Source organism: Protopterus annectens, chromosome 17.part0, assembly GCF_019279795.1.
Source record: "Protopterus annectens isolate FY-2018-M chromosome 17.part0, PAN1.0, whole genome shotgun sequence".
NCBI classification, from domain to species: Eukaryota; Metazoa; Chordata; order Ceratodontiformes; family Protopteridae; genus Protopterus; species Protopterus annectens.
In genome coordinates, this window is record NC_056751.1 from 511,053,812 (window position 1) to 511,081,590 (window position 27,779).

Consider the following 27,779-nt stretch of genomic DNA (forward strand, 5'->3'; position numbering starts at 1 on the left):
ATCTAAAACTACCAAGTTTCTTAGGCCTAGAGTACGTGCTACGCCTAGAAAACAGACCAAAGTGCATGCACCTACTTCCATGCCACAGCGACAAATGCTTAGAATGGCAGAAGACCTTGTAATGCTGATTAGGGGAAGTCTGCCTTCCCCTGCTAAGAGGAAGATAGACCAGTCCCTTGCAGCTTCAACAGACCCAGACGTCCAATGACTCTGAGGTATCTGATTACGAAGACATGCCCTTATCTGCTAATGAAGATTCAGATGCAGAGGGATCCATTCCCTCTACCTTCCCTCCAGAGGATTTTTCTTTTGATGAAACCTTAATACTTTGAGAGCATTTCCACTGGGAATGCCGAGACTTTCCTCAGTTCAAAAAGAGACTCAGAATTCCTAGATTTACCACAGCACAGGCCTTTAGCAATACCCCCTGTCTTGGAAGTTGTTGATGTTTTTATGGAATACAGTCTTACTCCTGATACTTTACATCCTGCCCCTAGGAAACCAGACTGGTACTACAGAGTACCTGACTCTCACAAATTTATTTTCAAGAATCCTACTGCTAACCCAGAGATCATTTCCCAGGGACCTAAAAGTATCAGGGCAACTACAGCCAAGAATCCCACCCCTTCGGACAGGGATTCCTGAGCTTTGGACAGATTGGGTAAGAAGGTATATACCTCTGCAACTCTTGCTATTAGGGCATTGAATTGTCAGAAGTACCAGCAACATATTATGGAACTTATTAAACAAAAATGGCTACCTTTACAGACTGTACAGAAAATAAAGAATTGCAGGCGCTTATGCACTCTGCAAGCCAAGTCAGCATGCATGCTTTGCAGTGTGGCTTTGCCGCCCTAGAAGCATCTTGCTGGGCAGCAGTCACTGGTTCTGTACTGAGAAGGCATGCTTGGCTCAAGGAGCAGACTTTGCCCAGACCATGTTAAATCGGTTACTAGATGCTCCTTTGAACAAGGACAGTTTGTTTGGCACCAAAGTAGAAGAGGTTCTTAAAAAGATGGAAGAATAAGCTAAGTCTATGCAGACGGTTAAAAAAATTCTTACAAGTGCTACCCCCTAGATTCAGTAGGCATTGCCCTTCCAAACACTGGTCATTTCCAGCCCCCTCCAGGCCATCTCAAGCCAGACCCAGGGGAAACTGACCACCCAGACTACAGTCTCAGGGTATGCAGAGATCTAAGCAATGGAGTGCCCCCACCCCCAAAGCAGGGAATGGTAAGTCACCTCCTTATGGAAAAAACTCACAATGACTTCTCTGCTCCACTCCCCATCCCTGCCCAGTTACTGGTGCCCCTAGGAGGAAAACTTGCCCTTCATGCAAAAAACTGGATGTCCATCACACAAGACTGATGGGTTCTCAACATTGTATCCCAGGGGTACAAATTTTACTTCCACTCACTGCCAACCCCTAGAAGGTTCCCAGACCTTCCTCCAAACCAGTAGGCAGAGGCTCAAAGCCAAGTTCTTTCCCTGCTCTCCATCAGAGCTATTCAGCCGATTCCAGTAGAACAGGTAGGTCAAGGATTCTATTCCAGACTCTTCCTGGTACCCAGAAAAGAGGGCTGTTGTTGCCCAGTCCTGGATCTTTCAATTCTCAACACCTTCCTGGTGGTACCAAAATTCAAAATGCTTACCCTGCAACAGCCTCAACCTATGCTAGCCAAGGATACCTGGTTAGTCATCCTAGACTTATAAAAGCCTATCTGCGCATCCCTATAAGGGAGTCATGCAGGAGGGTATCTACGTTTCAGGGCCGGATCTATGCATTATCAGTTCTCTGCACTTCCCTTTAGCTTATCCGCTGCGCCCAGAGTATTCACGAAATGCCTGGCTCCAGCCATTGCTTACTGCAGGCCGAGAAATATCCAAGTTTACCCGTACTTGGACGACTGCCTGATTCAGGCGGACAGTCAGGAGTTGTTGCAGCACCTGACATTTGCGAAAAACTTTCTCACTTCCTTTGGGTACACCATCAATGAAAAGAAATCAAAACTGGTACCTAGTCAAAAGATTGTATTCCTGGGAGAGAGCTTGGACACAACATCCCAGATGGCATTCCTCACTTCAGCAAAACAAGTCTGACAGCCTCTTTCAAACAAATGGCCACCAGAACCCAGCTATCCGCAAGAAAAGTACTGCAGGCCCTAGGGTTCATGGCCTCATGTATACTGTTAATTCCATGTACAAGACTGCATATGAGGAAACTTCAGTGGTACTTGAAGTCTTTGGTGCCAACATTCTCAGGACCTGGACACAGTCATTCCTATCATACCCTGTCTAAGGACAGAGTTCCTTTGGTGGGCAGAAGCATGTAACCACAAGGGACTGCCCTTTACTCAACCCCAAGCCACCCAGACCCTAACCACACACTCATCAGACTACGCCTGGGGAGCAGACATGGATGGCAAATGCATTCAGGGCCACTGGAGCCCAATTCAAATTCATCTGCACATCAACCAAAAAGAGATGCTAGCTGTGCAGAATGCCCGGACAGCTTTCAGATCCCTACTCTTTCCAGGACAACTTCTAATAAAAACAGACACCACCACAGTTGTGGTACATCAACAAGCAGGGGGGAACCCACTTTTGCCCACTCTGCCGGTTAGCCGTGGACCTGTGGAACACTGCCTTTGACATGCAAGTCCATCTGCAAGCTCAATTCCTGCCAGGCAAACCAAACTCACTGACAGACTTAAGCAGAAATCTCCTAGACCCACACGGGTGGCAATTAGAGCCTTGCACCTTCAACCTTCTGATTCAGAAATGGGGGACCCCAGAGGTGGATCTCTTTGCATCCCCCTACAACCACCAGCTCAGCAAATTCTGCACCAGAAACCCTCACAGCAGGGCCCGGAAAGTGGATGCCCTTTCTTTTCGGTGGTTAAATCTCTCAATCCATTCCTTTGCCCCTTCTCTCAAGAGTATTACTCAAGATCAGACAGGACAGACCAAGGACAATTCTGATTGCCCCGTACTGGCCACACCAGCACTGGTACCCACTCCTGCGCAGCCTGCCACTGGTGCCACCCTGGCACCTACAACAGAACCCAACCCTGCTCTCTCAGCAGGAGGGACAGATTTTGTATCCGCAACTGCAAACCCGAAATCTTGCAGCCTGGCTTATTCCTTGAATTCTACCCCAACAACCCTAAGCAAACAGGTGCTGGACATCATTCTTGAAGCCAGAAGACCCAGTACAAGAAAATCCTATGCTGATGAGTGGAAAAGGTACTGCTCTTGGATTCAATCTAAAGGAGAGGACACACCTCTGCCCTCCATGCCTCTAATCCTGGATTACTTGGCAGATCTACTCCACAGAGGCCTGTCCTTCTCCTCCATTAAGATACATGCCTCAGTCATTTTGGCTCATTACAACACGGAGCCACCTGTCTTCTCGCACCTTCTTATCAAACAGTTCCTGAGAGGGGAAAACAAATTAAGGCCACCTAGGAGAGCAACCACTCCTGCTTGGGACCTTAACTTTTGTACTGGAAAAGCTCACTCCCCCCCCCCCCTTTGAACTTGCATCGTCAGCAGAGTTAAAATTCCTCTCTTGGAAAACAGCCTTGCTTCTGACCATCAGTTCATCTAGAAGAGTGTCTGAGCTACAAGCACTTACGGCTGTGGAACCCTTCAGTATTTTCAATGCTGACAAGGTTTCTCTTGGGCTAACCCTTACTTTATGCCTAAAATGGTGGCCAGTGTGGCTCTAAACCAATCCACCCATTTGTCAACTTTCTTCTCTAATCCTCAGAATAAAGCGGAAAGGATCCTGCACTCCTTGGACGTGCACAGACAGCTCAGATTATACCTTAATAGGACTAAGCCCTTCAGAATCTGACCAGTTACTAGTCAGCTTTATAACAGGGGCAGAGGGCAAGGCCACTTCAAAACCAAGTTTCCAAATGGATAGCACACTGCATCCATTTCTGCTACAAGCACCACGGGAAACAAACCCCTCAGAGGGTCAGAACACATTTCACTTGGGCAACTTCTACCTCTACAGCATTTCTCAGGGGAGTCCCCTACCAGGGACATCCTGGAAGCTGCTACATGGAGTTCTGTACACACCTTCACCAAGCATTACCACCTGCCTATCTTTTCCAAATCCAGGGCAGGTTTTGCGACAGCAGTCCTGCAAGGCATACTAGCCAGCCCTTAACTCTCCTTGACTGCTTCCACCCTTCTTCAGCTTTGGGAATCCACCCAAGTATGATAACTGCAACAGTGAAACACAAAGAACATAGTACAGTTGTGTACACTTACCATAAATGTAGATGTTCGAGTGCATTCACTGTTGCAGTCCTGGTTTCCCTCCCTCCAGCCCTCTGGTTTAGCTTTCTGTCTCTCTCTCTCCCTGGCATTTTCCCCACCATAACTTAGCTCACTGTTTGATGGGCTCCTGACATTTGGGGAAAGAAAAACTGATGTAATGGCGTCGGCTGCCTTTTTTTATACCCCTGACAACCTTGCGTCAGTCCTGGAGCTACAGCATCTGACACAGAAATACAAAGTCTCTGGTATTCGGCACAACTGAAGGCTACCTGCAGGCAGATAACCCAAGTGTGATGACTGCAACAATGAATACACTTTAACATATACATTTATGGTAAGTGTACACAACTGTACTTTGCTACTTTTGAATTCATGTCTTTCATACAAAACATTTTCATACATTTCTTCAGAAATCTACCTTGTTTTATGTTTTCCCATCTTGATCCCTAGGTACATATTCATCGTTACAAATCGAAGTCCAGTCCCCACGTATAAATATTCCCTGCTTAATGTCTGTTATTTCTCCCAGCATTTTTAAGCTCCATAATAGTAGTTTTAAGTGGAATATAAATCCATGCCAGAGTAATCCTTATCCCTTGCCAGTAGCCTCTTAACTGTCACAAATTTGTCATTATGTTTTCTGTTCTATCACAACTGGAGCGCCTGTAGCAATTAATGTAAGTTCAGTTTTCCTTTGTCCATGATATTCTGCAGAATATGCATCCTGAAATCCAACCTTTTATCAAATTCACATGCTCTGTTCTTTCCAAGTGTATCCCCTGTAGCATTGCTGTTTGCATTCTGCATTTCTTAATATAATTGTTCCCTTTTTGGCTATACCTATGAGGCCATTCACATTTCAAGATAATGTGGAAAGTGTCACTATTATGGTAAGAAGTTATTCCCACCTGTTATACATAGCAGCTTTGGAAGTGTCTGTTTCCAACTTTTGTTATGCATGTACCCATTAATCTTTGGCATGTTAGTCTTTTCTGCAGTTTTTTTTTTCCTTACTAACGTTGGAACCTGTCACATTTTAAAAGACTTTTTTTGTTTTTAATAAAAACCCTCAAACAGAAAACCATACTCGCCCCCAGAACACCTCCATATCCTGTTAACTTAATGCAAGCACACACAACTGCGTACATCTTCAAATGTACCACAGACATCTTTATGACTTTATGGGAAGGAGTTTGCTGAGTAAAGTGGAGGGGAGAAGTTCTGTAAAGTTGGGCTTGCTGTCTTTTGATTGAAAAATTGAATTCCAGACAAAAACATTTCTTCATTTTTTCCATATTTATTTACCACAGATGGTAGCTTAAGTGAAGATATCCCGACTCGCCCTTTCCATTTTGGTCAAAAGAACTACCAGCAGTATGCCAAGTCCCTGCCTGTAAATGTGCCCATCTGGAACTTCAAAGACCACAAGACTGGGAAGCCTTCACATGTGGTGAACAGTGACAGAGTAAGATTATTTTTCCTAAATTCAGCAGTTTGAAGATTCATTGTGAACTTTCTTATAATCACAACTTCAGTGTGTTTGTAATATTTAAATTTTATTAATTCTGTCCACTTGCTGCTCAGCACAAGTTTGATAATTCACAGACCCAGCTTGCACCTTGCCTTAACATTTTACACAACAGGTTAAGTTTGAGATGCTTAGGTTCTTCACAGGAGCAAAGCTGGCTACATGCAGCTGCAATCCCTTGGAGGTAGGAGACGGTGCGTGTGGTCTGGGGGTAGGCATGTATGTCAAGCCATTAGATGGCAGTCTCCTTCATTCAGCAAGTGCATGGGAACATGCCCTTAATTAAGAGACTATGTAGTGGCACTTGCAGTGTTGTGGATTGCACACACACTTACTCGGAGAAGGGTTTTAGATATATAAAAGGCTGACACAGAATGCTGGCAGCCCTTGTGTATGTCCCAATGATGGTCATGTTGATGGCTGTCATCTCATGTTTGGGGGATGACTACCATGAGAGAATGAATGATCTCCGTGGTTTTAAGTCCAGTTCAATGACCTTTGATGGATGGCAGGAGGCCCCAAAAGGACCTTTAACTTTCTTCCAAGGATTATTAAATTTACTTACCCCATATGCGCACACTTTTTTTTACTTGAATCTCTGTTAAAGTAGTAGGATGTCTTTGGTTTTCACCGGAGATTTGGTCAGGTTAGGGATGATTAAGTGAGAAGCAGAGGAGGCTTTCTTAGCAGCAGCAGCAGTATGTCTGGTATGAGGAGGTCTGCCATCTGTAACAACTGGACTAAGGCTAGCAAGCGTTAGGACAGTGGAGGTTGTAACATCCCCCTGTACCAAAATGCATTGTAGTGCTAGTTCTCTTCAGATCTGTGTTGCTGCACTTGACATTTTCATGAAAAAATGGTCCCAGTTAAACCAAAACTGTTTGTGGTAAATATTTCATTAAAACTGTAACTGTGTCTTGCCTGTTTGCGTTTCAGTTTAGTCTATTTTTTTGCACTTAAGTCGAATTTTTCCACTTTTTCTATTTACCTAATTGGGTCTACTTCCTTTTGGCAACTTTACCAAGTGTTATATTAAAAAAAATGTTGCTGCTGTGCTCATATTTGGATATTTGCTTATAATTTGATAGATGGGCTTTTGTTTACAATGTACACCATTCCTTCAAGAAGTGTGGTTGCAAAAACAAAATTCAACCCCCCCCCCCCCCCCCAAGACGAGCATGATCACTTATGCTTTGTAGGAAAGGATCAGAATAACCTTTTTAAGTGCATTATTTGAAGAAGTTTTTATAGTGCAAGTCATTTTCCTTTCTGGATTTAGGGTCACATTGCATGTCATTTGAACTGAAACTGTCAGCATCCACTTCAGGTTCATATAAGTACTATAAGAAACAAAAATGTTATAAAACTCACAAGTCAGTGAAACAAATGCAGCCTTCCTGTCCAGGTTTTTTATCCACTCCAGAAACGAGGGGAAGAAGGTGTTCATTAAAGTGAATCAAAGTGCATTAGTCAGAAGCTTCAGTGGTGCATTTGTGTAAGTTTCAAAGCTTAACAGATTTTACCAAAATGTCTGTCGGACTGAGTCCTAGACCTACTTCACAGGGTTTCTCCCATTCTTGTCTACCCAGAATTCTGCCTCATCAGGTTTGTGGAGGCGCTATTGGGGCCAAAGCAAAGACTGTAAGCTTTCTCTTTGTCTTCTGGTTGTTTTAGCGATGAGCTAGTTAGTCATTCAATCCTACCCTTAAGTCTTCTAGACTGATGTCCTTCATGGATGCATCTGCAGTCATAACAACTGGGTTGTCCTGTCGTCAGGCAGCCCTTCGGTCAGCCGGATTCCAAAGTCCGGGTCCGGCTTCGGATGATGTCGCACTTCACCCTACGTCATCTCTGTTGGTCTTCGGGTATAAAGGCATCAGCCGACGCCATTTTCCTCAGTCTTTCTTGCCGCGTGGCGCCCGAAGCAGAAGCTGTTCGCAAGTGCCGGTCGGTCAGATCCAGAGATTACTACTTCCGAATACTATTTCGAAGACTTCTAAAAGCTAAGTACCCCGTTGGGGACTCTTTCTTGCCTCAGCCGATGTCAGAAAAAGTCAATAACTGTTTTAACTTGTGGGAAACAAATACCTCATAAAGATTTCCACTCTTACTGTTTGCCTTGTTTAGGCCCAGACCACGACGTAGCAGCCTGTTCAGCCTGTGCCTCATTCAACCGACGAACGCTTAGGCGTCGGTCGGAGTTTGCAGAACAGTTTTTCGGCTCAGATTTTGCGTACATTATGCCGTCGGATCCTCCGACTACCCAGATTGTTAAAAAACGCAAAGAAAGACAGACACTCGCGGTCCGCGGTTTCGGCCGAAACCATGGTTAAGCAAACCGCGAGTGTCTCTGTTTCGGCCGAAACCGAGAAAACTGATCAAAGCACAGCTGAATCAATGACTACTACTGAGGCTCCTGCTACCTTACTTGAAACGGCCTCAGAAATCTTACCTACAGTGGTTACTAGTGACTTATCAGACACCATCCCTTTGGATGTCTCTACCCCAGCACGTGGTGCTGCTAGGCCTCCTGCAGCCATGTCTATTAAGGCCTTTGCCAGGGCTAAAGCAGCCAAATCTACTAAATCAGTGCCTGTTAAGCCCCCCTCAACTAGGCCCACTTCTAGTTCACAAATGCTTACTCTGGCAGAGGTTTTAATATCCTTAATTAGGGGATCTCAATCACACCCAGACAGGGCCTCTCAGCCCCCAGAAAAGAGACCTAGAGCACAGCCCCCCGAGCCTGTGTCCTCTGATTCCGCGGAGGACTCTGATATTACAGACCAGCCAGAGGCTCATTTCTCCAATTATGAAGACTCAGATGCTGAAGAATCCATTCCAGCTGCTTCTCCACCAGAAGAATTCTCCGTTGGGGAAACCTTACATGCCATGCGAGAACAATTCCAATGGCAGGAACAGGATTTCTCAGATTCCAGAAAAAGACTTAGGACTTTTCTGCACCTACCACAACACAGGCCTTTAGCTATACCTCCTGTCCTCTCTGTTGTGGACGATGCATTTAATGATGTCTGCACTGCACCAGATTCCTTACCTCCAGCCCCTGTCAAACCAGACAGATTTTACAGGGTTCCAGACACTCATCACCACTTATACAAGGCCCCACTTGCAGACCCGAAACCATATCCCAGGGGCCTAAGGCAGCAGCCTCGACCACAGCAAAAACCCTATTCCTTCTCAAAGGGAAGCCAGGTCTTTAGACAGATGGGGCAAAAGGTTTACACCTCCGCTACTCTCTCAGCTAGAGCTTTAAATTGTCAGTTTCACATGATACAATACCAAGAGTTTATGCTTGATCAGTTAACTAAAAAGCTATCCTCTGATGACTCTATAGATAAGAAATATATATTAGAAATGGTAAATAACATACAACAGGTTAGTAACCATTCCTTAAAATGTGGCTATGATGCACTGGAGGCTTCATTTAGATCAGCCATGACTGGCACAGTGATAAGAAGACATGCATGGCTGAAGGAACAGGTCTTACGGATCATGTTAAAGCTAAGTTATTAGATGCACCTATGGATAAGGCCAGTTTGTTTGGTACACCTGCCCAGCAGGTAATGAAGAAAATGGAAGAAAAGGCAAAATCTGTACAAACGGTTAAAGATTTCTTGCAGGTTCAACCCCAAGGTTTAGCAGGAACTGGCCTGCCAAAACTGGTCCTTTCCTGACTCCACAAGATCCCAAAGGGGCAGGAATAGGCGTCCCAGAGGCAGAAATCAATCCAGAGGGGGTGCCTACAGAGGACGACAGTGGCAAGGTAATAACAGAGGCACAGACACAGCCACTGCCACTACAACAGCACAGTGACTTGATTCTAACTCCGCCTACCAGGGAACAAATAGCAGCACCATTAGGCGGAAAATTAACCTTATTTTGAAAAACTGGCACTATATCACAAAAGACAAGTGGATTCTGCAAACCATAGACCAAGGATACCGGTTCCACTTCCACACTTTACCAGTCAAAAGAGGAATGCCAAACCTGCCTCCAAATCAAAAAACAGAAGCTCTACAGCAGATAATGCAACTAACAAAGATGAGAGCTGTGGAAAGAGTGCCAATAACAGAACAAGGCAAAGGATTCTACTCCAGACTATTCCTAGTTCCAAGAAAGGAAAAAAGCTGGAGACCTATTCTCGACCTGTCCATCTTAAATACATACGTCATTGTCCCAAAATTCAAAATGCTGACCCTCCAGCAACTTCTTCCCATGCTGGGCAAGGAGTGCTGGCTGGTAACTCTAGATCTCAAGGAGGCATACCTGCACGTCCCCATACGACCAATTTGCAGAAGATACCTCAGATTTCTTGCAGGATCAGAGCACTATCAATTCTCAGCATTGCCCTTTGGCTTATCTACTGCGCCCAGAGTATTCGCAAAATGCCTGGCATCAGTAATCGCCCACTGCAGACTACAGGGAATCCAAATTTATCCATACCTGGACGACGGTCTGCTACAGGGGGACAACAAAAGCAAGCTGACAACAGATTTACAAAGGGTCATTTACTTGCTACAAGCACTGGGATACAGTCAATTTACAAAAGTCAAGGCTGATACCATCCCAAACAAGGACATTCTTGGGCGCGGAATTGGACACAGTAAAACAAATGGCATTCCTAACTGCAGAAAAACAAAAAGAACTCCCTCTTTACTTCTTGGCACTAACAAAACAGAACAAGCTAACAGCAAGAAAAGTTCTACAGGCCTTGGGCTTTATGCAGGATGCCATGATCTTGGTTCCACATGCCAGACTACATATGAGAAAACTACAGTGGTACCTAAAGAATTTATGGTCCCAACACAGGCACAGCCTAGAAGCAGAAATTCCTCTAATCCCATGCCTAAAACAGGAGTTCCTATGGTGGGCTCAAGCATGCCAGTCAAATCCAGGCCTACCCTTTCACAACTATCAAGCAAGCCAAACCATCACAACAGATGCCTCAGACCTAGGATGGGGGGCTCACATGCTGGACAAATGCGTACAAGGATTGTGGACACAGGACCAGCTCCATTTGCACATCAACCTAAAAGAAATGCTGGCAGTAAAGCTGGCAATCCAAAAATTCAGACCATTCCTCAAAGCAGGACATTTGATAAGGACAGACAACACCACAGTCATGTGGTACATCAACAAACAGGGAGGCACTCATTCATACCCCCTATGCAGAATGACTTTGGACCTTTGGAACCTGGCGCTCAGCTACAACATCCAGTTACAGGCAATATTCGTACCAGGAAAGGAGAATACTCTAGCAGACATGTTAAGCAGAACCACCTCGGATGCTCACGAATGGATGCTACACCCGGACATCTTCAAGGCCATCTCAAAGAAATGGGGAATGCCACAGATAGATCTATTCACTTCCCCTCTCAATCACCAGCTCAAAAAAATTCTGCACAAGGACATTCCACCCACTTGCATGGAAAGTGGACTCGCTCTCCTTCAGCTGGAAAGGTCTGACAGCATATGCATTCCCACCTCTTCCCTTGATACACAAGGTATTACTAAACATCAAGGAGGAACGTCCAAGGATAACCCTGATAGCTCCAAACTGGCCAAGACAACACTGGTACCCATTGCTGAGGAGCATGTCTCTGGACAAAATGTGGCCAATACCCCTGATGCCTTTGATGTTAACCCAGAACAACTACAGCATCATGCATCCAAACCTAAAAACTTTGCAACTGACTGCATGGAACATCACATAGCAGCAACTAATCCAGAGCTTTCCCAAAGGGTTAAAGACATTATCCTTGAAGCCCGCAGACCTTCAACAAGAAGGAACTATGCAGAAAAATGGAAAAGGTTTGTCATTTGGAGTGCTGAAAGAGGAAAAGATGTGTCCAATATAGACATTGCTAACATTCTGGAGTATTTGGCAGAGCTTCTACATACAGGCCTGTCCTATTCCTCCATCAAGATACATGCATCAGCTATTTCAGCAGAATACAGCTTTGATCCACCTGTCCTTTCACATCCTTTACTCAGGCAGTTCCTCAGAGGGATCAAGAATGTAAAACCTCCTAGGAAACCACCATTGCCAGCTTGGGATTTGAACTTTGTGCTGGAAAAGTTGACACTCGCACCTTTTGAACCAGCAGCAACAGCAGACCTGCAGCATCTATCGTGAAAAACTGCTTTCCTACTGGCAATAACCTCAGCAAGAAGGGTTTCTGAACTTCAGGCCCTAATGGCAGTACAACCCTTCCTAATCTTCCACCAAGATAGAGTGTCCATGAGGACTAATCCTACATTTATGCCTAAGGTGGTATCCAGAGTGTCTTTAAACCAGGCAATCCACCTACCTACCTTCTTCCCAAACCCACAAAACAGAGGGAAAGAATGCTGCATACCTTGGATGTACATAGACAGCTACGCTACTACCTGGACAGAACAAAAGTAACAGAAAAACTGACCAGCTGTTTGTAGCCTATGCAACAGGAAGGGAAGGAAAAGCGATTTCCAAACAGACAATCTCCAAATGGATAGGAAATTGCATACGATTCTGTTACTCCTTTCATGGAAAACCAATTCCACAGAACATAAGGCCTCATTCTACAAGGGCAACAGCCACTACCACAGCCTTCTTACGAGGAGTGGCAACCAAGGACATTATTGAGGCGGCTACTTGGACCTCCGTGCATACATTTGCCAAGCATTATAATTTACCTCTGTATTCCAGATCCCGAGCAGGGTTTGCCACTGCTGTACTGCAAGGGATCCTAACCACACCATAATCTATTCTTCCTCCTCCCGTAGTTGGCTATGGTATTCTACCCAGTTGTTATGACTGCAGATGCATCCATGAAGGACATAGTACAGTTTTGTACCTACCATAAATGTAGATGTCCGAACTGGATAGCATCTGCAGTCAGGATTACCCTCCCTCCTTCCCCTCTGTGGTACTCCTAGGGTATTTACCCTCCTAATGGCTAGCTGGCGGGGGGGAGTCTCTTATGGTGTATTTGTTTGTATATATGTACATACATGCTTATTTTTTGTGTTTGCCTTCTATCTTTTTGGAAACATTGGCATTTACCCAAAATTTAGCCTTCCAAGAGGGCAACTGGCATCTGGGGCAGGAAACAGAGGAAAATGGCGTCGGCTGATGCCTTTATACCCGAAGACCAACAGAGATGACGTAGGGTGAAGTGCGACATCAGCCGAAGCCGGACCCGGACTTTGGAATCCGGCCGACCGAAGGGCTGCCTGACGACAGGACAACCCAGTTGTTATGACTGCAGATGCTATCCAGTTCGGACATCTACATTTATGGTAGGTACAAAACTGTACTTTTTCACTGGCCTGCATTCCATTGGTGCAAGTTTGAGGTTATTGGCAGTCCGCCTTAATATATGGTAATAAACATGCCTTTTTTGATATTCAGACCTGCAGTACCTTTGTTTCATGACACTCCATGGTTTTCGTTAAGTTTAGCATCTGCTTTAATAGTTTCTTTGCTACTTTTGCCACTATTGATGGACCTGTTGGCCTCTAAGGTCACTGTCAGTGCATCTGTAACAGAGTTGGTGTAAAATCCGTTGGCGTTTGTACCAGTGCACCTGATCCTGCAGCAGTCTACACCAAGGTTCTCATTGTTGAATCCGACAGTGGTGTGTACTTTGGCAAGTTTGTAAACTCCTTTGTGTTTTGGATATCCCCAAATACCTTTGTTGCCCTGATGTTTACTGCTGTTAAAATGGCAGAGAAATTTTCTGAGCTGTTGCCGTGCCATACAGCAGGGTCTTTTTCAGTCTTCTCTGACATCAGATGCTAAACATTTCTTCAAACTAAATACCCAACAAAAGACCTACATACAAGAGAGAGCCCATGGACTCTCCCAGGGTTCTCTCCTCTGAATCTTCGAGAAAATGCAGCGATTCTCAGCATTCTGCCCTGAAAACTCCTTGTTTGGGGAGGTATTGGAAGAGATGGAATAGGGAAGGATGACTCACCAACCCAATATCCTCCTGCAAATATTGTAGAATGACTTTCATTTTGCGAAGTAGTCATTTTGCTTGCTCTCTCACGTGTCCATGGTGTCCACCAGTATGATTTTTGAAAACTCTTAATAGTGTGGTTCTAGTGCCTAAGGAAACTGATTAGATCATCTCTCAGCCAAGGGATTGCCTAAAGCTAGGCAAACTTGTTTAAGCAGCTACACTAAAGAGGGCTTTCACCCTACCTTCCAGTCATGCAGTCCAGTCCATTAGACACTCTTCAGAAGCAGGTTTGTTTCCTTCACCTTTTCTTTGAAGGCATTATGTTCATAGGTGCCTAGCTGTTGGCCTTAGGGCCTATACAAGCCTAGCTATAACAATTCCCTGGCTGTTCTTTCCACAGTGTTTACTTCCTTGGACCCCTGTCTAGCAAGGCAACTGACGTGATCTCCAGGGTGAATTTCCTATCTCCCATCCAATCATCAAGGTTCCTTTTGAAGTGGGCCAAAGAGGCGCTCTGCTTGTCATGTATGGGCAGGTCTATTCCAGAGTCTGGGGAGTCTCTGGGTCAGGAACCTATCCCTCCAGCATGTTTTGTTCATTGTGATGACAAGGGTTAGATCCCTGGAGCGAGCGTCTGAGATATTGGGATTTCTTTAAGTGTAGCATGTCCAACAGCTCTGGGTTTGACATGGCCTTGTATGTTAAGCAGAGATTGCCTCTGAGTAGACGATATGCGGCAGAGTATAGTTGGAGGTTTTTTTTAGACTGTCAGCATAGGGCATCTGCTTTAGGCCTATGATTCTTTTAGTGAGGTATTTCTGCGGCCTTTCCACTTGTTGCAGATTTCCTGAGAGGTACATACCAAACAGGGGGCGTTGTATTCTATAATGGGTTTAATGTGGGAAAAGTACAGTGGGACAATGACCTCATTTTTTTCTGGATGAAAAGCCCTTAGTGATGAGGTGTGCCACATAGAAGGATTTCCTGATTGTTGTGGCGATGTGGTTATCGAAGGTGAGGCCACTGTCCACCTGTGTCCCTAAGTCTCTTATCACACTTTCGGTGTTTAGTGTACTGCCACCTATGTGATAATTCACGGGTACATGTTTTTTCCCAAAGGGGATAACTTAAACTATATTGCACATAGCAGTTTCAGTAAAACATGGTAGGTTAACTGCAACAGTTTTTGGCATAGTTTTTGGACATACCAGTTAAGTTTTGTCTCGGTCAGCAGCTTTTCCTTGAATTTAGACTGTGATAAGGGTGATGTGCTTTGGTCAGAGCCAGCAGGATCTCGCATTACAATTTACTTGCATGACTAGCTCATGTTTATGGATTTTTCTGAGGGCACTACACAATTTTCATGAATTTCCCTTTTCTGAGAACACCCCATTTTTGATTCTGGAATCAAGGCACATGTACAAAAAAAAAAAAAAAAAAAATGTAGAAGACACTCTGCTTTTGAGGTCTGATTCAAGCCACCTCACTACTACTTTAGGACATGGATTAGCCCAAACCATGATATGGTTCAGGCATAGGCAACAGCCAAAGGGTAACTTTGAGAAGTCCTGCTTTTATAAGAAAAGGTCCTCAACAGGAGCAGCAACAAAGGGGGGGGGGGGGGTCGCTACAGTCCATTTATGGATAGGCAGCAGTGGCCTTGAGGCCTTGCCCGGGAAGCAGTCTGGGATCATTTGTCTCTTCACCTTCTGCCTGGATGGAGCACACCAAGAGTAAGTTGATTCTGACAGTAATGAACGGAGGACACTGTTTTCTCTCCATTTGTGCACATCTACAATTACTGATGTTCTTCGTGTTTCACTGTTGCAGTTATTACACTTGGGTTATCCTGCTGGCAGGCTACCCTCAGTCGGCCTGAATTCCAAAGTGTACGTCCGGCGTCGGTTGCTGTCGCCTCTTCCCTGATGTCAGTGTGCCAGGGGTATAAAAGATGCAGCCGACGCCGTTTTCTTCAGTCTTTCTTGCCGCGCTGTGCCCGAAGCATAATCCGTTCGCAAGTGTCTGTCGGCCGACTCCTGAGATTTTAGTGTTCGAATTTCAGATCCGAAGTCTTTATTAAAAGCCAAATACCCCGTTGGGGAAACTTTTTCTTGCTCCAGACCGATATCAGAAAAAGTTAATAATTGTATTTCTTGTGGGAAGCAAATACCTCATAAAGGCTTTCATTCTTACTGTATTCCTTGCCTAGGCCCTGACCACAACGTTGCTAGTTGTCTTTTGTGCTAGATTTAACCAATGCACTATTAAGCGTCTGTACGATTTTGCATTGCACTATTTTGGCAGAAGATAGCCATCGACTACCGGAATTCACAAGAAATGCAAAGAAAAAGAGGAGGACAGGATCTGAGGTCTAAAACCAACGACAAGGCTTCTTATAAGCCAGTCGCCGATTCTCAGTGAGGCGCCTTCGCAGCCTCTGACTCCCGCTACTTTAGACCCGCAGGCCGCTACCGACTCCCATGTGGTGTCGCCTAGGCCGCTGGAAGGTCAAAGTCTTGGACCTTCGGAGACTCTTCCCTCAGATGGTTCTGGAGCCGCTGAGCAGACATCGGCTTCTGAGGGTGTTTTCAGACCAACTCAGTTGTACAGTAAAACCACTTCAGCTTCAAAGGCAAAGACTAAAGCGCCCTTAAAGACAAAGAAACAAGTACAACAGCCTCATGGATAGGCCTCCATGCCCAAAAAACAGATGCTCAAAATGGTCGAAGACTTAATTACTTTGATCAGGGGTTCCCATCCCCCTCCTGATAAAAGGCCTAGGCAAGAGACAGAATATGAATCTTCAGATCGGGTTTCCATTTCATCTGATTCCTCTTCTGATCAGGAATACTCTCTTCCTCCCTATGAAGATTCTGATGCTGAAGAATCTATCCCTTCAGCCTCTCCTCCTGAGGATTATTCTTTTGGGGAAACCTTGCATACCATGAGGGAGCATTTCCACTGGGAGAGCTAAGATTTTTCAGAATCTAAGAAAAGGCTGAGAGACTTCCTTTTACTACCACAACACAGGTCCCTAGCTATTCCACCTGTGTTAGACATTGTTGATGTATTTTCAGAGTCCAGTCTGACCCCTGACTCCTTACCTCCAGCTCCTGTTAAGCCGGACAGGTACTACAGGGTCCCTGACTCTCATAAATTCCTTTTCAAAAACTCTGCTGCTGACCCAGAAACAATCTGTCAGGGTCCCAAAGGGGTCAAGGCTTCCGCTGCAAAAAACCCTACCCCTTCTGACAGGGATTCTAGGGCATTGGACAGATGGGGAAAAAAGATTTACACTTCCGCAACTTTGGCTATAAGGGCTTTAAATTGTCGGTTTCATATGCTCAAATATCAGCAGTATATTATGTCACTGCTTAAACAGAAAACGTTGACTAATTCTGAATGTGCAGAAAACAAAGAAATGCAGGATTTATTGCATGCAGCTGAACAAGTTGGAAAGCATACTTTGCAATGTGGTTTTGATTTTTTGGAGGCCTCCAGCAGAGCTGCTGTGACGGGCTCTGTCATCAGGAGACCTGCTTGGTTAAAGGAACAAACTCTGCCTGATCATGTCAAAGCATAATTATTAGATGCCCCATTACAGCATGATACTTTGTTTGGTATTAAAGCAGAAGAGGTGTTAAAGAAAATGGAGGACAAAGCTAAATCTATGCAAATGGTTAAGGATTTCTTGCAGGTTCAGCCTCCAAGATTTAGCAGACACTGGCCTACAAAGAATTGGTCCTTTCCAGTGTCAGACCGCAAAGGGGCAGATACATATGCCCAAGAGGCAGATCCCAACCCCAAGGCTCGTACAGGTCTAAACAGTGGGGTGCTTCTACCTCCAAAAGTGGAGAAGACAAATCACAACCATACAGGAAACGGTCCCAATGACTTCCCCCTGCCTGCACCAAGCACTTACCTTTTGGCAGCACCTTTAGGGGGAAAACTAGCACTTTTTTCTCAACTGGCACATAATAACCCAGAACAAATGGGTCTTAGACAGTGTCACAAGGCTACAAGTTTCAATTCCATACCCTGCCAAGGACAAACTGTTGGCCAGACCTGCCAAAACATCAATGGGCAGAGGCACAAAAGCAAGTTTCATCCCTCATGGACATGAGGGCCATTCAACAAGTACCAGAGCAAGAGCAGGGACAAGGATTTTATTCAAGACTGTTTTTGGTACCGAGAAAGGACAAGACCTGGAGACCAATACTGGACCTGTCTATTCTAAACACATTTCTGGATATACCAAAATTCAAAATGCTGACTCTACAGCAACTTCTGCCCACGCTGGGCAAGAACGCTTGGCTGGTGACTTTAGACCTAAAAGAGGCATACCTGCATGTCCCAATCAGACAGGCATGCAGAAGATACCTCATTCAAAGCTGGCTCAATGCACTACCAATTCTCTGCACTGCCCTTTGGCTTATCTACTGCACCCAGGATCTTCACAAAGTGCCTGGCACCAGTAATTGCATTCTACAGACAGAGGAATACAAATGTATCCTTACTTGGACGACTGCCTCATTCAAGCAGAGAACAAGGACATTCTACTACAGCATCTGGCGTTTGTAAAGAGATTTCTAACAGGCCTAGGGTACACAGTCAGTGAAAAGAAATCAAAACTAGTACCCTCTCAAGAGGTAATATTCCTGGGTGCAAGCTTAAATATGAAGAGGATGGATGAAGAACGCAAAGGCTGTTGGTCTAGATGACATACCTGTGGAAGCATGGAGGTGTTTAGGTGAAATGGCAGTGGAGTTTTTAACTAGATTGTTTAATGAAATCTTGGAAATTGAGAGGATGCCTGAGGAATGGAGAAAGTGTTTTGGTACCGATTTTTAAGAATAAGGGTGATGTGCAGAGATGTAGTAACTACAGAGGGAATTAAACTGATCAGTCACAGCATGAAGTTATGGGAAATAGTAGTGGAAGCTAGGTTAAGAAGGGAGGTGATGATTAGTGATCATCAGTATGGTTTCATGCCAGGAAAGAGCACTACAGATGCGATGTTTGCTCTGAGAGTGTTGATGGAGAAGGTCAGAAGGAGTTGCATTGTGTCTTTGTGGATTTAGAGAAAGCATATGACAGGGTGCCTAGAGAGGAGTTGTGGTATTGTATGAGGAAGTCGGGAGTGTCAGAGAAGTATGTAAGAGTGGTACAAGATATGTACGAGGGTAGTGTGACCGTGGTGAGAGTAACTGATGTGTTAAGGTGGAGGTGGGATTACATCAAGGATCAGCTCTGAGCCCTTTCTTGTTTGCAATGGTGATGGACAGGTTGACAGACGAGATCAGACAGGAGTCCCCGTGGACTATGATGTTTGCAGATGACGTGATCTGTAGTGAGAGTAGGGAACAGGTGGAGGAAGACCCTGGATAGGTGGAGATATGCTCTAGAGAGAAGAGGAATGAAGGTCAGCAGGACTAAGACAGAAGTACTTGGGATCAACAGTTCAGAGTAATGGTGAGTGTGGAAGAGAGGTGAAGGAGTACAGGCAGGATGGAGTAGGTGGAGAAGAGTGTCAGGAGTCATTTGTGACACAAGAGTACCAGTAAGAGTGAAAGGGAGTGTCTACAAGAGGGTACTGAGACCAGCTATGTTATACGGGTTGGAGACACTGGCATTGACAAAAAGGCAGGAGTCAGAGCTTGACGTGTCAGAGTTGAAGATGTTAAGATTTGCACTGGGTGTGACGAGGATGGACAGGATTAGGAATAAGTATATTAGAGGGTCAGCCCAGGTTGGAAGGTTTGGAGACAAAGCCAGAGGCGCAAGATTACGTTGGTTTGGACATGTGCTGAGGAGGGATGCAGAGTATACTGGGAAAAAGATGCCAAGGATGAAGCTGCCAGGTAACAGGAAAAGAGGAATGCCTAAGATGAGGTTTATGGATGTGGTGAGAGAGGATATGCAGGTGGTTGGTGTGACCGAGCAAGATGCAGAGGATGGGAGGAAATGGAAACTGTTGATCTGCTGTGGCGACCCCCAACGGGAGCAGCCGAAAGAAGAAGCAAGCTTAAATACAACTGCCCAGATGGCTCATCTCATGCCAGACAAAGGCAACCGACCACCTATTTCAACCTGTTGGCAACAAAAGCCCAGTTATCTGCAAGAAAAATTCTGCAGGCTTTGGGCTTCATGGCATCCTGCATTCTACTAATTCCATATGCGAGACTGCATATGAGGAAACTTCAATGGTACCTAAAAGGTGTTTGGACTCAACATTGCCACAGCCTGGAAACGATAATTACCCTCATTCCCTGCCTGCAAAAGGAGTTTCATTGGTGGGCGAAGGCTTGTCACCAGAACAAGGGACAGCCATTCACTTTACCCCCAGCCAGGCAGACATTAACAACAGATGCATCAGATTATGCCTGGGGGGCCCACATGGCAGGAAGATGTATTCAGGGAACATGGTCCGTAAACCAAATGCATCTACAAATCAATCAAAAAGAGATGCTAGCTGTCCAGAATGTCCCAAAAAGCCTTCAAGGACCTACTTCATCCGGGACAACTACTAATAGACAGACAACACCACGGTCATGTGGTATATAAACAAGCAGGGAGGCACTCATTCTTACCCCCTTTGCAGACTAACCATGACTCTGTGGGACACCGCTTTGACTTACAGGTACATCTGCAGGCACAATTCCTGCCAGGAAAGATAAATACTCTGGCAGACAAACTAAGCAGAAACATCATGGATCCCCACGAATGGAAATTGGATCCACAAGTCTTCAGCATGATAACAAGGAAATGGGGATGCCCGGATATAGATCTATTTGCCTCTCCTCACAACTGCCAACTAAAAAGATTTTGCACAAGGACTTATCACAGACAAGCATGGAAAGTGGATGCCCTCTCTCTCAGCTGGAAAAGCTTAGCAGTATATGCCTTTCCTCCACTACCTCTCCTCCCCAAGGTACTCCTAAAGGTCAGACAAGAGAAGCCAAATATGTTACTGATTGCCCTAGCACTGGTGCCCAATCCTAAGGAACTTGTCTCAATGCTCGGCTTGGACCTTGTCTCAAATACCTCCTCTACTATCCCAACAAAACAATCCGATCCTGCACAGCCAATTAAAGACCTTAAATCTGGCAGCATGGCGGATAATGTAGTAACACAAAATGTGCCTCTCACTAAAGCTGTAATGGATGTCATTTTGGAGGCCAGAAGGCCTAGTACCAGAAAATCTTACGCTGGAAAATAGAAGAGATTCTGTGCTTGGAACCAGGCACAAGGAATTGACACAGATGTACCAAATATTCCTCAGATTTTGCAATACTTAACTGAGATGCTGGACAAAGGCCTGTCCTTTTCATCAATCAAATTTCATGCCTCTGCCATTTCGGCTCATTACAATACAGCCACCAATCTTCTCTCATCCGCTCTTAAGGCAGTACCTCAGAGGAGCCATAAACTTAAGGCCTCCAAGGAGATCACCAATACCTGCATGGGACCTCAATTGAGTTTTGGAAAAACTCACCCTGCCTCCTTTTGAGCCAGCCGCTACAGTTGATATAAAGTTTTTATCTTGGAAAACAGCTCTGCTCCTAGCAATAACCTCTGGAAGACGAGTCTCGGAGCTACAGGCACTCCTGGCTGTGGAACCTTTTATCATTTTTTATCCAGACAGGGTTTCTCTGAGGACAAACCCGACATTTATGCCTAAGGTAGTGTCCAGTGTGGCCCTTAACCAAACTATTCATCTGCCTACTTTTTATCCAAACCCACGGAATAAGGGGGAGAGAATTCTGCATTCTTTGGACATACACAGACAGCTACGCTTCTACCTGAACAGAACCAAAGCTTTCAGAAAGACAGAGCAAGTACTAGTGGCGTATGCTGCAGGTTCACAAAGAAAGGCTATCTCAAAGCAGACTATTTCAAAGTGGATAGGCCACTGCATCCGCTTCTGCTATTCACTACATGGCAAGCCAGTGCCTAAGGGCATTAGGCCACATTCAACCAGAGCAGCAGCCATTTCAGCAGCCTTCCTCAGGGGAGTACCAACCAAAGACATTTTAGAGGCTGCAACCTGGAGTTTGGTGCACACCTTTACAAAGCACGATCATTTACCACTCTATTCTAAATCAATTGCAGGCTTTGTCACTGCAGTTCTGCAGGGCCTCATAGCCGCTCCTAATGCTATGTAGTTCCAGCCTCCCAACCTTAGCTTTGGGATTCTACCCAAGTGTAATGACTGCAACAGTGAAACATGAAGAACATAGTACAGTTGTGTACACTTACCATAAATGTAAATGTTTGAGTGTATTCACTGTTAGTCAAGGTTACCCACCCGCCATCCCCCATATCTTTGCTGCAATTTATCTGCTCTTCTCTAACCTATACAACCTATGTGGTGTATTTGCTTATAGATGAAGGTATTGTATATATATTTTGGTGCATGCATGTGTTTTTTTTTTTTTTTTTTTGGCATATTTTTAGCCTACCCTTTGGGGGGCACCTGACATCTGGGGCAAGAAAAACTGAAGAAAATTGCGTCTGCTGCATCTTTTATACCCCTGGCGCACTGACATCAGGGAAGAGGCGACAGCAACTGACGCCGGACCTAGACTTTGGAATTCTGGCCGACTGAGAGTAGCCTCTCAGCAGGATAACCCAAGTGTAATGACTGTAACAGTGAATACACTCTAACATCTACATTTATGGTAAGTGTACACAACTGTACTTTCCTCAGTGCCCCACTCCCTTCAGAAACGTACTGAAATAAGTGAAGTCATGAAAGGAAAGGTTCCAAGCAAATAAAGAGACTCAGGCTATTACTCCAGGTTGTATTTAGTGTGCCAGAGATCATATCTGGCACATGCCGTATTTAAGTGTTCTAAACCTTTATCCAAAAAGAAACCTATTGAATTGTCATGATGTGCCCCATTGTTCCATAATTGTGTTCAGGATTTTAGATGTACTGTTTGGAGCTCCAGGATGCCTGCTTCCATAAAAGCATCACCATGAAATCTATGGGATGGATGAATAGGCCAGTTCAGGATGTTTCCATTTAATCTGACCTCAGCCCCTTGTATGTTTACCAAATGCATGTCTGTATAGTCTCTTTTGTTAGGCTGCAGGGAGGTAATGTTTGCCCCACATGCCCCATTTGAAAATGCACCTGTCCTCCTACTCTCGTGTTGCAGTATTCTTATTGTGGGATCCTCTGCCTCAGGCACCCCGAATGTTGGCTCCTATACAAAAGCTTAAACCTGGTTGCTTATTGGTGCATGGGACTTCAAACGTAGGGCCATAAACCAGGGACCTTAAATGTGATGTCTGCACGCACAGACCTCAGAACTATTCTGCCGCAGTCGAACGTCCGATCGATCACATCGCTCCTCGCCTTCAAGACACCTAAAGCCAAGTACCTTGTAAGAGAATTCTTTTTATTAATTGCTGGACTTGGTTTGCTTGCTTGTTCTTAGCAGATGTCCCCTCTTAAAAGATCTAGGGAGCAGAATTCCTCTGAGGCTCAGGATTCTCAAGAAGAGTCCTTACCCTACTCTTTCCAAATTCCTTCAGCTTTAGATTATGGTTCAGAGGAAGAGGATTCTATTAGTCCAGACTGTCCTTTGGAGAAACTCTCTTTTGGCGACATTGTTACCCATATAATGGAATTCTTTAAAGGGAAATGCTCTCATGTTTCTGATATCCCCACAAAAAAAAATGTATTTGTCTTTTGTTTATCGGGAAAGTCTGACTGGACACAAACTCCATTTTCACCAGAGTCCGGGGGGGGGGGGGCGCCAAATACAGATTAACGAGCATACTCTTTTTTTTTTTTTTTTTTTTTTTTTTTTTTTTTTTTTTTTACAAGCTACAAAATCAAAACATGATAAATTTAAGTTCCAAGATAAATATAATGAGAGTTGGAGCAGCAATGCAATATATGTAGAAGTAATGAATAAACTGGATAGGCATAGATAAAGGAAGACAAAAGTTAAAGTAGTAGTATTGAAGGAAGTGTAGCAGAAGTGGAGATGTTAGCAGTGTTAGTATTAGTAGAACACTTAAAATATGGAAAAGCTTAACTAAGGAACAGTGGGGGAAAAATTTTGAGAGTGGAAATATAGGAACTACAGTTTTCAGCCAGGGGATGAGCATCTGCAGTACCAGGTGTTGGCTAAGTAAGTCTTGAAGTTTTGAACTTGGAGAGGTTGGTGGCAGTTGGAATATGTTGAGGGATAGAGTTCCAAGCCCTGGAGATATGGTTGGAGTAGAGTGAGTAACCAGAAGTGTTATTAGACTTTGTAACTTGCAGTCGAAATTTGTCAGATCTCATATGGAGTCTCCCAAACCCTCTGTTCCTCTTGTTTTGGCTGCCCTCCTGGATACCTTTTCTGCAGCTTCTATGGCTCCTGTTTCTCAGCACCCTGCCCCTGAAAATGCTGACAGATTTTATAAGGTGCCCGATGACTCTTAAGCTTTTCATTCTGCTGATCCTTCTGTAGAATTTTTTTGTTCAGACAAGCACTCCAAACTGTTGTCTTCTACCGAGATACGTCCTTCTGATTAAGGATATTAAGACCATGGAGAGTTTCGTAAAGAAGGTTTATACTGGTGCCACATTATCCTTTTGAGCTATTAACTACCAGACTCCTGACTAGGTATGTTTGGCTGTTCTTTCTCAGGTCTGTCAGGTCATTTCCAATCTTCCTGACTCTGAGGCGAAGGCCTCTGCCCTTTTTCTGTTAGGTTCCATCTTTCAAGTTGCTTGCTGTTCTGTTAACTGCAGTTGTGATGCAGCTAATGCTTATTCCAGAGCTGCTTCATTTGGTTCTGTTACGAGACGTTACTCCTGGCTTTGTCTTCAGGCTGTCCTTGATGTCTTGGGTGCCATCATTGAGTTTTCCCAATGATGTTAAAATACTACAGAAGGGACTAACACAGATAACTGGTGCCAAAGCCACGGTCTAAAACTAAATGCAAAAAATTGCATTGTTATCCCCTTTGGCAAAGTGGAATTCCCTGCCGATTACAGTATTGACAGCACCCACCTCAGTTCAAACCTAGTGGTGCAAGCTCTGGGAGCACAGGTAGATGGACTTTCCTCACCACTGTGAAAACTTGCAATAGATGTTGCCCAACTCCTAAGTAAGGGCATCACATGCAGGTGTATTGATGTTTAGAACTCCACTGTACTCGACCCTCATCAGACCTTTACTAGAGTGCAATGCTCCCTTCTGCATGTAACTCACCAGACACCTGCAGCAGGTGGAGAGAACAGGGGTTTTTCACCAAGAAAATACAGGGCCTCCAAACTATGACTTGCATGGATAGACTGAAACCCCTGTCACTGTAGTCTGTATGATATAGACTGCTGAGACTGCTTGTGCCTGGCTTACAGGCTGGTCTCTGACCCTACCCTGATGGATATAATACTGCACATCCGCAAGTCAGAAGGCACACTAATAGCTCGCTCTGGGAATCTTAACCTAGTCTGTGACATTAACAGAACATGCTGGAGAGACAGCTGTATCTCCCAAAGACTGCTCCTACTATGTAATAAACTTCCATTTCATGTAAAGCAGAGCTCCTCACTGACTCTATTCGAGAGCAACCTGGACTCATGGATGGGAGACAGCAAATTCACCCTGGGGGGGTGGCACTAGTGTCCCTCATGGACAGGGATAGTCGGTGTTTATCATAGACTCGCTCTGCGAATTACATCCATCTAACCAAAGACAATTGAGGAAACTCTGGATTAACATGCATAGGCTTATAAGGACTGTAGGCCAATAGTAGAGTAACCTCCTATAAACATGAAGTTCAAGTTGGATGCTGCTTTGGACAATTAAAATCTCTGGTTCTGCTACTGCTGATGAATGTTTTAAGCCTTTTTAGGGTAAGGGTAAGGCCTTACAGGAGTTGAAACATTTTTGTTTCTCCTATTCTGAAGTTCCAGAGGAATTGCTTTTCTAAATCTGCCTTCGCTCACAGGCAGTCTCTAAAGATAAAAAGGGTGCTTAGAAGTGCACTTTCTCCTAAGTCTACCCAAACTCCTACTTCACAGAAACCTTACTTTAAGGACAAGCCAGGATGATGATCATGTTACACTACTGCAGTCATTACACTTGGGTTATCCTGCCGTCAGGCGGTTCCCCAGCCGGCCTGAGTTCCAAAGTCTTGGTCCGGCGTCCGTTGCTGTCACGTCTTCCCTGATGTCAGTGCGACAGGGGTATATAAGGTGGAGCCAACGCCATTTTCTTCAGTCTTTCTTGCCATGCGGTGCCCAAAGCAAAAGCAGTTCGCAAGTGCCGGTCAGCCGTCTCCTGAGATTTTCATTCCGAATCCAGAATCGAAGTCTTCTACAAAGCAAAGTACCCCGTTGGGGAAACTTTTTCTTGCCTCAGAACCGATGTCAGTAAAAGTTAATAACTGTATTTCTTGTGGGAAGCAAATACCTCAAGGATTTCCATTCTTATTGTATCCCATGCCTAGGTCCAGACCACAACGTCACTGGTTGTCTGTTTTGTGCTAGGTTTAACAAGCATACTATTAAACGTCAGTTTGATTTTGCCCGACATTATTTTGGCAGAAAATTCAATTATACCATGCCGTCGGAACTACTGACGACCGGAATACATAAAAAGCGCAAAGACAAGGATAGGCATCAGAGGCCCAAAACTGTCGACAAAGCCTCTTCTAGGCCAGTCGCCGGTTCTCCAGTTTTCAGCGAGCCGCCTTCGCAGCCCCTGACGACTGCTTCTGTAGAACCACAGGCCACCACTGACTTCCACGTGGAGATGGCTGGGCCTTCAGATGCACAAGTTATTCAGCCTACCGTAACTAACCCTTCACAGGGATCCGGATTAGCTGAGCTACCCGCAGCTTCAGAGGGTGTTTTCAGACCTACTCAGTTGAGCATTAAACCCTCTGCTTAAGTCTAAGCCTCCTTTAAAAACAAAGAAACAAATACAGCATTCTCCAGGACAGGCCTCCATGCTTAAACAAATGCTCAAAATGGCTGAAGACCTAATCACTCTGATCAGGGGGTCCCATCCCCCTCCTGATAAAAGGCCTAGGCAGGATACAGACTGTGACTCATCCAACCAGGTCTCCATCTCTTCAGATTCATCCTCATAACTAGGATATTCTTTACCCCCTTATGAGGATTCTGATGCTGAGGAGTCAATTTCATCAGCCTCTCCGCCTGAGGACTACTCCTTTGGGGAAACCTTACATACCATGAGGGAGCATTTCCATTGGGAAGGCCAGGATTACTCAGAATCCAAGAAAAGGCTCAGAGACTTCCTTTTATTACCTCAACACAGACCCCTTGCTATTCCACCAGTGTTCGATATTGTGGATGATGTCTATACTGAATCCAGCTTAAATCCTGATTGCCCCAGTTGAACATGACCGATACTACAGAGTTCCTGACTCGCACAAATTTCTGTATAAAAGCCCTGTTGCTGACCCTGAAACTATTTCTCAGGGACCCAAAGGGGTTAAGGCCTCATCATCCAAGAATCCAGTTCCCTCTGACAGAGATTCCAGAGCATTAGACAGATGGGGAAAGAAAGTATATACGTCTGCAACTTTAGCAATGAGAGCCTTAAATTGCCAGTTTAACATGCTAAAATATCAGCAATTTTTGATGTCTCAGTTGATTCAAAAAATGAAAAAGATTCAGATCCTCCTAATTTTAAAGAAATGCAGGATTTATTGCATGCTGCTGAACAAGTGGGAAAACATACTTTGCAATGTGGTTTTGATTCTTTAGAGGCCTCCTGTAGAGCAGCAGTTACAGGCTCTGTCATTAGAAGACATGCTTGGTTAAAAGAACATACGTTACCAGATCATGTTAAAGCTAAATGATTATATGCACCTTTGCAGCAGGATGTGTTATTTGGAGTTAAAGCAGAGGAGGTATTAAAGAAAATGGAGGACAAGGCAAAATCTATGCAAACGGTGAAGGATTTCTTACAGGTTCAGCCTCCTCGATTTAGCAGAAATTGGCCAACTAA

At 44.7% G+C, this 27,779-nt stretch overlaps 1 protein-coding gene across 2 annotated transcripts in view; it reads left to right on the forward strand.

Moving 5' to 3' along the window:
• Positions 1 to 27,779, forward strand: part of AKT1S1 (AKT1 substrate 1) — a 480,046-nt gene that overhangs the window by 305,477 nt on the left and 146,790 nt on the right. For both annotated transcript variants that reach the window (XM_044059601.1, XM_044059600.1), the window contains exon 4: positions 5,604 to 5,758. In XM_044059601.1, the coding sequence (XP_043915536.1) occupies positions 5,604 to 5,758 (155 nt within the window). The remainder of the gene's footprint in view (positions 1 to 5,603; positions 5,759 to 27,779) is intronic.